Consider the following 10,711-nt stretch of genomic DNA (forward strand, 5'->3'; position numbering starts at 1 on the left):
TCCCTAGCAGGGCATGCTATTTTGCGCTCATGAGTAAACACAGACGGACTGTGTTGAATGTTGTCATCATTCTCTAATAATCAGCTACACTTCTCTGATTTTATCATTTTTATCCTCTCCATTAATAGTGTGTCATACCTGCTGCTGTGGTTCAGTAGGAGATTCCTTCTCTGCCACAAGAGAGACTTCCATTCAGTTCCGGGGTGTGCATATAACTACATCCATTGAGACACTGAATGTTTAGACTCTGTCTGGCCTTTGAATTCTGTCTCAATGGTCTATGGGGAGGATGAAAAGTCTGAGCAGCCTCTACTCCTCCATACTCCTACCTAGGTGAATGCATCAAAGGTCCTGGTGACCTCTCATGCAATACCTTGATCCAGAAGGATGGATGGTTTCCTACTATTAATAGTGTGCCATAAGAGACAACCATTTTCCAGTAGGGCTCATGTTGTTGTTTTATCAGTTACTGGTGATAATAGAATCTGTCCCCCAAATCAATCATATACTGTTAAGGAATACGATTAGTTTTAAAATAAAAATAATGCACTAAGCTAAGCAAGTGGCCTGACCCAAAAGAGATTACTTCTAATCAATCAAACGGAGCACTGCCAAATCCTGAAAAAGGCAAAGTTCCCATACTTCTATTCCTGGTGGTAATTCCACTGTGATGGTATGATGAAATGAAGCAGTAAAAATAAGCTGATTAGAAATGTACTAAACAGCCTCTGGGCACAAAGAATGGATGGTAAGCAAAGACAGGAAATTTACTCTACTTGACAGTTTAAATGGGGTCTTTTTGCATTTCTTTGTTAAGTTCCTTTGAACATGCCAAGGATTTCTGGAACATTGTAAAATTGTATTAAATGGTATATTTTCGTACAATGGTATATTATTTTATACCATTCTTGTGGCAAATATGCCAACATAAAACATCATACCCAATCACCTGCAAACTTTCTAATAGGAACTAGAAGACTATAAATCTACCATGGTGTCCTCTACACAGTCAGAATTCCTACCATTTCTCCTTTCCATTACATTTTTTGCTTTGTAAAATATTTAATTTTCAACTATGTTCTGTACTAGACATGATCTTTCTCATTAAAATGAGAGAAGATTTGAATACCCAACACATTCTGTGGCATATTAATATGGTACGACTTTGATCTTTTCAGTGTTCTACATTTCATTAGAGAACCAATTTCTTCTCTTCTTCTGGAGTTGGTGAGCAAGGAGCAGAAACTGAATAGACAGCCAATCAAACTGTAAATTATTGAAAGAGTCCAATGAGTGATAAGCATGCATTTTTATAATCCAACAGATAAGCAAGCCTCTGAAATTATTTTCTATTTTAAAAGGATAATAAAAAACAATTCACCAGAAACAACACTGCATTCTGTTCTTATTCTGCCACTTACTGCCAGATTTAGGAAAACTTTTTCTAATTTATTGTTTGAAAACTGTGATCTCACATACCCTCTTAGTTGCTAATTTTTTTCAATGAGGAAAGCAAGCATTTGTCTCACTTTGTTTCCACAAATGAATTATTTTCCACTACAATGCTGTTGTCTTATTACTATTAAATTTGTACTTACTTCCAATTTGCCCACTGTTGTTATTTATTTATCTTAAATTACACTGTAAATTATTGCAGGCTGGATTTGTGTTAGCCTATGCAGTTTTATGTCAACCAGCACAAGGGGTCCTGTTCCTGATAATCATCACCATCGCTATCACCATCACTATGGTGATAATGTGATAAGTAACAAGAAAGCCGCCCATGAGATTGGGTGATTTTTTTATATGCCCAGATAAAGGGTTCTACTGATTATATGGTAATTAAATCTTTAATTTAACAAAACAAAGTTTCTAGCCCTAATGAGGTGAAAGTGAAAACACAAATACCAAGATGACAAAATGTGTTCTTTTTAAAATCTCTTCCTTTTAGACCAGTACCATGTTTCTTGAGACTTGTGACTCAGTGCTTAGGGTTCACAATATTGTAAATTTCCTGACAGATATCAGTACTACTCTAGATTGATATAATCTTGAAATGTCAGTTTGATCATGACACCATTAATACAGCCTAATATCATTTGCATTAATAGGACCACACAACTATTATTGTTGGACTGATCCATCTTATTCTCATATTTGTGAAACAGGGTATGAATAGGATTGGGTGACTATTTTAATCATCTACTTTCAGAGGTTAATAGTACCAGCTGGGTTGCAGATGGTTCCAAGGTGAAATGATTTTTCAGCCAATAGACTCCAAATAAGAGTCCTGGCTAGACACTAAAACTTAACAGAAGGACCCCTGGCCTTCACCTTTCCATGGATCACATTCACAGATTTTTTCAAGTATACAGATGGCCTTCAACATATGGAAGCATGATGAAAATATGAGCCATAGAACCAGTTATACAAGTAGAGCTGGCTGAAAGTTAATGGAATTTATGCTGAAAAGGAAATTCTGAGAGTTCATAATTTTACTCATTCCAAATCAAGACCAAAAATTGAAAGCTTAAATTTTTCATGAAGTAAAATATTTTCTTTTGTACTTATCTAAAAGTGTTTTCATAAGGTCAAAATATTTTTTTTCAAATGTATTATTTTGAAATTTATATTTAAAAGCGAATTATTAAATGTTTATTATGTTTATAGTCTATTACATTAAAATATAACAATTTAAAACAAACAATATTTCAATATTATTGGATTTTTTTATTTCCCTTCAAAGATGTCAACAAAATCAGTAAGATGTTGTAATACAATTTGATGTAATCAAATCAGCATTATTCTAAACTCAATAGCCTGTGGCATACTTTTTTCCAATTCTTATTCTACATTCTGAATATGTAAGCTAGACAAGTGTGTTTTTCCCTCCTCCACCAGAGCATCCCTGAAGTTTTGATCACAATCTTGAAATATATCAAATAGTAAATAGCCTAGTAAATATGGATTAGCTTCACTTGATTATAGAAAAAAGTGTTGTGTCTATTGTGTAGACCAAATTTTGGACTAAGATAGATTTGTATTCCTGGTGAAGGTAGAGCTACATCTTGAATGGAAAAATGTAAAGTCATCTCTTCTATATTTAATATTCCCTGTTTTTTTCCTACTGAAGTTCCTGAAGCATTTGTGGAATTGCAACCTCCATCTTGTGAGGAGGGCTGGAAAGGATCTCATAACATCAACTAGTCCAGCCCCCCGCTCAGGGCAGAATCATCCTGGACTAAACCATCCCAAGCAAGTGTCTATCTAACACTTTAAAACTTCCAAGGACAGAGATTCCAAAATTTCTTGACCACCCTCATAATCAGAAAGTTTCCCTAATCTCCAAACCTAAATTACCCCTGCTGTAGGTTGAGGCCCTTACTCCTAGTATTGTTCCCAACAACCACAGAGAAAAATCACATCTCCATCTTCTCTGTAATCAAAATTGTATTTGAAAGTTATCAAACTCCCACTTAGTCTTTTCTTCTCCAAAATAAATAACCCTAGCTATTTCAGCCTTTCCTCGTAAGTCTTGCCTCATAGGCCCCTAATCATTTTTGTTACTCAGTGGTGGGCTCCTTCCAAACTGTCCACATACTTCTTGAAGTTGGGGGCCCAAAACAGGACACATACTCCAGATGAGGCCTCACCATTGCTGAATAGAGTGGAAGAATCACTGGTCTTGATTCGCCGGTGACAATCCTGTTAATACAACCCAGCACACTGGTAGGTTTTTATGCAACAAGAGTACACTGCGGGCTCATATTCAGCTTATGGTGCCACTGTAACCTCCTGGTCCTTCTCTGCAGTACTGCAGCCTAGCTAGTCATTCCCCAGTCTGTACTGATGTATGCAATTATTCTGTCCCAAATGCAGGACTTTGCACTTGTCCTTGTTGAATCTCATCTGATTGATTGCAGACCATGTCTCCAGCTTAGTCAGGTCATTCTGGTTCCTAACCCCACTCTCTGGAGTATCTGCAAATCCACCCAACTTGGTGTCATCTGCAAATTTGCTAACAGTGTGTTTGATCCCATCATCCAAATCATTAATGGTATAATCATTAGTGGGATCATGATAATATTCCTACAGGCTCTGGAAGACATGAAAAACTATGCTTGAGTTATTTTCTATTATTCTGTCTGAAAAAATTCACAAGGCAATATTGATCATCAGCCACGAGGGCTCTTCCATGTAGAAGTCCTCCTCCATTTTCAGCTGCATGTGGAAGCCTACTTTGCAGCAGTGGCAAATCATGCTTTTCCTATTTGCTAGGGCTTAGTGTGCAGTTTGCAGTATTTTCTTTTGCATTCTTGGCAGTCATCCATATCCTAGTCACCTCCAGATCAGATAATTGTAATCCCTCTTACTTCAACTGCCATATAAAGACCACATGGAAACTTCAGAAATTACTGAAAGGAAGCAACTTATTTATTGGCAAGTCTCACATGAAACATTAAACATGTTGCATAAATGCATGGGATCCATGGGACCCTACATTCAATTAAAGTGGTTGCATTTTTAAGGCATTCTACATATCTGAGTGATATTTCCCTTTATGCCTTATCTAAATGTTTGAGACCAGATGATGGTCTCCAGACCATGCTGCAAATCCAATAAACAAAAAGTCCAGGCTTTTTATGGGGAAGGCTTGTGGGATTGTTTGAGAATTTTGTAAATTAAAGGTTACTTTATTTGTGCTAGTTAACTTTGGTTCAGTTTCTGAAAGATCAATTCATCCCTCCTTCAAATCACCTATGGCTCTCTTCCTTCATTCCTTGGAGTCTAAAATCTATTGTTCCTGAAAAATAGCCAGTATTTCAGGCCAGAAATAACTACTGGACTGTGAGGAAAGATCCAGCTGATTTTTCAGGCCAGAAATAACTACTGGACTGTGAGGAAAGTGCCACCTGACTTCTCATAATATTGCCTATATGTATATAGCACATTTCATCCTGATATAAAAACACATTAGGATATGCCTTTGTGCTTGATAAGAATTTTTTTTTCTAACAGCTTGATTAAAAACTCCATTAATTAGATTTGTCATGACTAGACTTTGGGGTTTATAGGATCACAATTGTCCAAAAAAATAACCCAATCAGGTCCCCTCTACATCTGGCCACAGTCAAATGCAATTTATTTTTAAAACCTGCTAATACAAGTGTTAGTCTTAAACAATGATATTAAATGCCATTTATCAAGTCTGCATACCCTCTAATTTATTAGAGAGTTTCCCCTTCCAAAGTGAGTAAAATCTTTTTTGCATTTTTTGCCTTTGTGAGGAATTCTCTTTCCTAAATTAGTACTGAAGTGTCACCTTGACAGACCCACGAACAGAAAAATCATTCATAATATACTCTGTTTCTCTCAAGAGTAGACAGTCTAGGTCATGCATCTGCAGGATCTCCAATTATTCCACATAGGCCCAGACAGTGTTTAGTCATGCTCAAACTTTAGTAACCTGTATGCTATAAATATAAAATATGATAAATGTACACTTACCAATTTCTCTTGAGATCTGAGTAAATGCTTCTACACCACTCTCTCCATAGTTTCCCTCTGAAGCCAGGGTCAACACATAGTTCCATCCAAGGGCTGTCATGATATCAACCATGGCCTGGGCTTGATATGAGTCAGGTGGAACCACTCGGGAAAAAAAATCATACCTGGTGTTATCACTTAGTTCTGGAGCTGTGGATGCATAGCTGATTTGAGGTATCTGCAAACAAAATGATAAGTAATTTAAGCCAATCTAAAATAATTTTCAACTACATACTTGAGTATCTAAAGGGCTTAAAATAGCTTATGCACTGAAGATGCACAGAACTGAGTATCTTGCTTTAATTAAACCAACCAATCAGAAAGTATTTTAGATATTGTGAAATGTCAGTCAAGTTTCATTGAGTAACATTTTTTACAACAGATAATGAATTCTGCTTTTCCCCATATGTCATGACTCCTGATATAAGAACAACATTCTTTAAAAAAAAAAATCCCCATTTTAAAACCCGATGCACAAGTGAACGAAAAGAACTCGTACTGTTCACATATCAAGGGGGAAATGTCATATTTTAGAAGAAATGTCATATTTTACAAAAGGTTAATTCTTAAAAGTCATACTTACTGCTAATTGAGGAAACTTAAGGATTTTATGTCCTATTTCACAATGTTTCCCTCTTTTACATTTCATTCTGATTTGTCATGATTTAACATGCTATTTCATTATTTGGGTTATGCAGAAATATCCTTAAAACAGTGATATTGGCTATATACCACATATAATTAGAATCTTAGCAAATTCATATAATCTGTCATAATACTTACTTTGCATGCTAAAGGCAAAGAAAAATGGTTAAATAACATGCCTATACTTTTAAAAAAACTAAATTACAATTTTCAAGACATTTCACTGTATGTTTCAAGACAGCTTTTATGTTCCTAATAAAGTCTCAAAATTAATAATATTGTGTCGTTCAATCAGAACTTTTTTTTCTGAAATAAAGTTTGGGACAGTTCAGAAGATGGCGGCAAGTAACATATTATCAATTTATATAAAGAATAAACCTGAAAAATAAAATTAAATTGTATTATTAATTCTAATTTGTCTGATTTGAAAACGGATTAAGTAGTCACTAGCTACCTATGAAAAATTACTTCAAAATATGTTTGAGCATATGCAGAATGTCAACTAATTGCATGAAAATTATGTTCTAAGGATTTCTGAGGTGTTATTAATTTGACAGAGGAGCAAAGGATGGCCTCAAAGCCTTTTGTCTTAGTCATTTAAACGTAGAATTATTGGAAAATAGGGCTGAAAGGGACCTCAGGAAGTCATCTAATCCAAGCTCCTGCTAAAAGCAGGAACATCCCTGCTCAAAGCCTGTCTAAAACAAATGTAACTTAAAAAATCTGGATTCTTATTCCAGCTTCATCAGGGACTTTTGGTAAATTACTACATCCCTTCTTACTTTAGTTTCCCACTTTTAAATGGCTGTGTGCCACCCTCCCACCCCCCCAGGCAGTAACCTGCCTTTTAATCTAGGCCATAAAAAAAGAAGGAAGAACTGGGTAAGTGGAAAATAAATCTTGAAAATGTAAGAGGAAGGTGACCTTTCAAAGAAAATAATACTCCTCACAAAACAAAGCTCCATAAGCTAAACAAATATGAATTTTCTTTCTTTTAGGAGGCATGTCCTAAAACCCTTCTAGCACTTCATGAACCAATATTCAGACAGATAGTGGCTTGTTAACATGCATTATAACCAAATGCCCCCCTTTGAAATTTGCTGTTTGGACCATGAAAAATTCCATTTTCCCAAGGAATTAAATACACCCTTCTTCACTGTTTCTCTCCTTTTGGTTCTCATCATTTACTGAAAATAGTCAGGGGAGCTTGCTGTGTTGAACAGTAACAGTAAAGTGATCACTGTATCAAAATCATTAGCAACTTGTTCTAGCCCAATGATGTTTTCTTACCAAAACAAGGAGTAGACCCATAGAAGTCACTTTCTCAGTTGTGGTGAGAGTGAAAAATCCTATAGACATGTTTTGTGATCTGTTTGTATGACATACTGATGAAAAGTTTCAGATCAGAGGAGGTATCTCATATATTATGCACTCCCTTACTTGAGCCAATAGAAAATCCAAACAAAAATCCTACTGCTATTACATCTTCCTTTCAACAATGAGTACTTTAATCTAGTAGTAATAACCAACAGCATAACAAGTAGAGCTGGCAGCTAGGCAAACCCTGCAGGAGAGCAGTGGGGGCGGGCAGGGGCATACATGTGTCCAAAAGTGGAGGGCAGACACAGGGGACCACAGGATCTGAACTCCAGAACAGCCTCTGTCTGCTTGTGGCTTCTCCTGCTTTAAAAGCAACAGGTGGAGTGGGCAGAGCAGCAGCTCAGCTGGAGACTGTTTAGGAGTTCCCAGAAAGGGTAAGCCACGGGACTGCTTTTCCTGCCAGAGTACAGACTTCATGGGGTTGAGGGGAGATTCTGGTGCCCCTCCTAACTTGGTGGCCAGGGTGGGTCCCATTTTTGCCTATCTCTAGTTATGCTACTGGTAATTACAATAAACAGAAAGAAAATGAAACATGGTGCAGTTCATCAGGAGGAAGATTTAAATGGGACTGATTACCCTCTGTCTTGTACCCTGTCTTGCACATCTTAGACTGGCATCAAGGTAAGCAAAAATGCTTCTATTTTCAGTTGTAGACTTTTAGTTCCAGTTTTGCACAGGTGTGAATTACTACTTAAGGCAGTGATTCTCAACCAGAGAATCTTGGGGTGCACCAAGAACTTTATAAGGGTGCTGTTGGATGCTACGCAATATTAGTGAAATGAAAGAGGAGGAGGAAAAAGCTGAAGTATGTAATACCGTTTTTACCTCAGACTTCACAGGAAAAATCAGCTCCCACACTACTGCACCAGGCAGCACAGTTTGGGGAGAAGGTAAGCAGCCCTCACTGGTGAAAGAACAGGTTAAGGACAATTTAGAAAAGCTGGATTTGTTAAAGTCCATGAGGCCAGATGTAATGCATCTAAGGGTGCTGAGGGAGTTGACTGATGTGACTGCAGAGTCACTGGCCATTATCTTTGAAAACTACTGGCAATTGGGAGAGGTCCCAAATGATTGGGAAAGGGCAAATATAGTGCCCATCTTTAAGAAAAGGAAGGAGGATTCAGGGAACTACAGACCAGATAGCCTCACCTCAGTCCCTGGAAAAATCATGGAGCAGGTCTTCAAGGAATCCATTTCTAAACACTTGGAGGAAAAGAAAGTGATCAGGAGCAGTCAACATGGATTCACCAAAGGGCAAGTAATGCCTGACCAACTGGCTATGTAGATGCAGGGAAAGCAGTGGGCATAATATACTTTGACTTTAGCAAGGATTTTGATACCATCTCCCACAGCATTCTTGCAAGCAAGCTAAGGAAGTACAGGTTGGATGAATGGGCTGTAAGGTGGATAGAAAGCTGTCTGGATTGTCAGGCTCCATGGGTAGTGATCAATGGTTCAAGGTCTAGTTGGCAGCCAGTATCTAGTGAAGTGCTCCAGGGGCCAGTTCTGGGGTTGTTTTTGTTCAGCATCATTATTAACGATCTGTAAAATAGGATGGATTGCACCCAAAGCAAGTCTGTGGATGACACCAAGCTGGGGGGTGTAGTAGATACACTAGAGGGTAGGGCTAGGATTCAGAGTCACCTAAACAAATTGGCGGATTGGGCCAAAAGAAATCTCATGAGGTCCAACAAGGACAACTGCAAAATCCTGCACTTAGGATGGAATGATCCCATGTACCACTACAGGCTCAGGACCAGCTGGTTGGCCAGCGGCTCTGCAGAAAAGTACCAGGCTGTTACAATGGACAATAAGCTGGATATGAGTTGACAGTATGCCTTTGTTGCCTGTAAGGGAAGCGAAGAGATACTGGAGGCAGAAAGTAAGACACCAGGGTTGAAAGGGTGCTTGCAAGCATCTGTATCATTGCTGAAGCTATACAGAGCCATACAGGGATCCTTCTTCTCCTGGTGTTTCTGGAGGGGAGAAGGAAGGAGCGGAACTCTGCTATAAAGAGAGACTCAGAACACAGAAGGGAGGAACAATCAGAACTGGAATTTGTTTCCCAATCCAACAAAGTGAGAGTGGAAACAGCTGGGAGCATTCAGGAAGCTGCAAAGAAGGCTCTTCAGGGAGTTGGCTCTAGTGAGAAAGCTGATAGGGAAGAAACCAAGACAAAGCAGCTTTCAGGTAACCTGAAGCATCAGGCAGCCTAGGACTGAGAAGGAGGTACCATAAAAACCTAAATAGGAGGACTCAGAAGGGGGTACCATAAAGACCTGAATAGAAGGACAAAGATAAGTTAACTTTGTTTCCTCCACCTGGGAAGAGGGGAAGAATCCTCCTAGACACAGAGCGATAGTGAAGAATAACTGTCTGCACATAAGCCGGGAGGTTGCTTAAACTCAAGACAGTTCATTTTTCTAAGGCCCTGGTGAAAGCTAACCAAGACTAAGTTAGTGGTGACTTATTTGAACCAGAGGCATGGGAATGACTCTGACAGGCTCTGGCAGATTATATGGAATATAAATTAACACCCAGTGGAACGGGAGAGGGTATAGGGGTTGGTGGAGCCCTCACTATACTGAGACAGACATAAGGACCAATTGTGCTAAAAGCTACACACCCAGACATTTCTTCTTTCTCCCTTATCAGCAAGTCAGGACAGGAAAGAGCGTGGGTGTGAGGAATATTGCATCAAGAAGAGTTCTGGCAGTCTTCAGCCTTAGTAGAAGAAAAAAAAAGAAAAGGAAAACCTTATGGAGAAGGTGATAACAATCTGAGACTAATTGACTACCTAAATTGAGGCGAGACTGACATCAATTACACGTTAACGTTCAACAGGAATGGCCATTACCAAAAAGGCTAATGGCATACTGGGCTGCATAGGTACAAGTGTTGCTAGCAGATCAAGGGAAGTGATTATTCCCTTCTATTCAGCAGTGGTGAGACCACGTCTGGAATACTGTGTCCAGTTTTGGGGCCCCAACTACAGAAAGGATGTGGACCAATTTGAAAGAGTCCAGCGGAGAACAACAAAAATGGTTAGAGGGCTGTGGAACATGCCTTATGAGAAGAGGGTGAGGGAACTAGGCTTATTTATTCTGCAGAAGACTGGGGGGGGGGGGGGGGGGCGTTA

General features: G+C 38.6%; 1 protein-coding gene and 1 long non-coding RNA gene across 7 annotated transcripts in view; one reads left to right on the forward strand and one right to left on the reverse strand.

Moving 5' to 3' along the window:
- Positions 1-10,711, reverse strand: part of GRM8 (glutamate metabotropic receptor 8) — a 582,624-nt gene that overhangs the window by 453,361 nt on the left and 118,552 nt on the right. For 5 of the 6 annotated variants that reach the window (XM_006027360.2, XM_025208555.1, XM_006027359.2 and 2 more), the window contains exon 3: positions 5,509-5,725. In XM_006027360.2, coding sequence (XP_006027422.1) covers positions 5,509-5,725 — 217 coding nt within the window. Of the gene's footprint in view, positions 1-5,508; positions 5,726-7,482; positions 7,553-10,711 lie in introns of those variants that run through there. The other variant, XM_006027361.2, reaches the window with a different exon arrangement.
- The window catches only part of LOC106722384, a 7,136-nt gene continuing 4,324 nt past the window's right edge, over positions 7,900-10,711 (forward strand). Inside the window, exons 1-2 of the long non-coding RNA XR_001358319.1 lie at positions 7,900-7,946; positions 8,091-8,193. This is a non-coding gene — a long non-coding RNA (uncharacterized LOC106722384). The remainder of the gene's footprint in view (positions 7,947-8,090; positions 8,194-10,711) is intronic.

Source organism: Alligator sinensis, unplaced genomic scaffold (assembly GCF_000455745.1).
Source record: "Alligator sinensis unplaced genomic scaffold, ASM45574v1 scaffold660_1, whole genome shotgun sequence".
Taxonomy (NCBI): domain Eukaryota; kingdom Metazoa; phylum Chordata; order Crocodylia; family Alligatoridae; genus Alligator; species Alligator sinensis.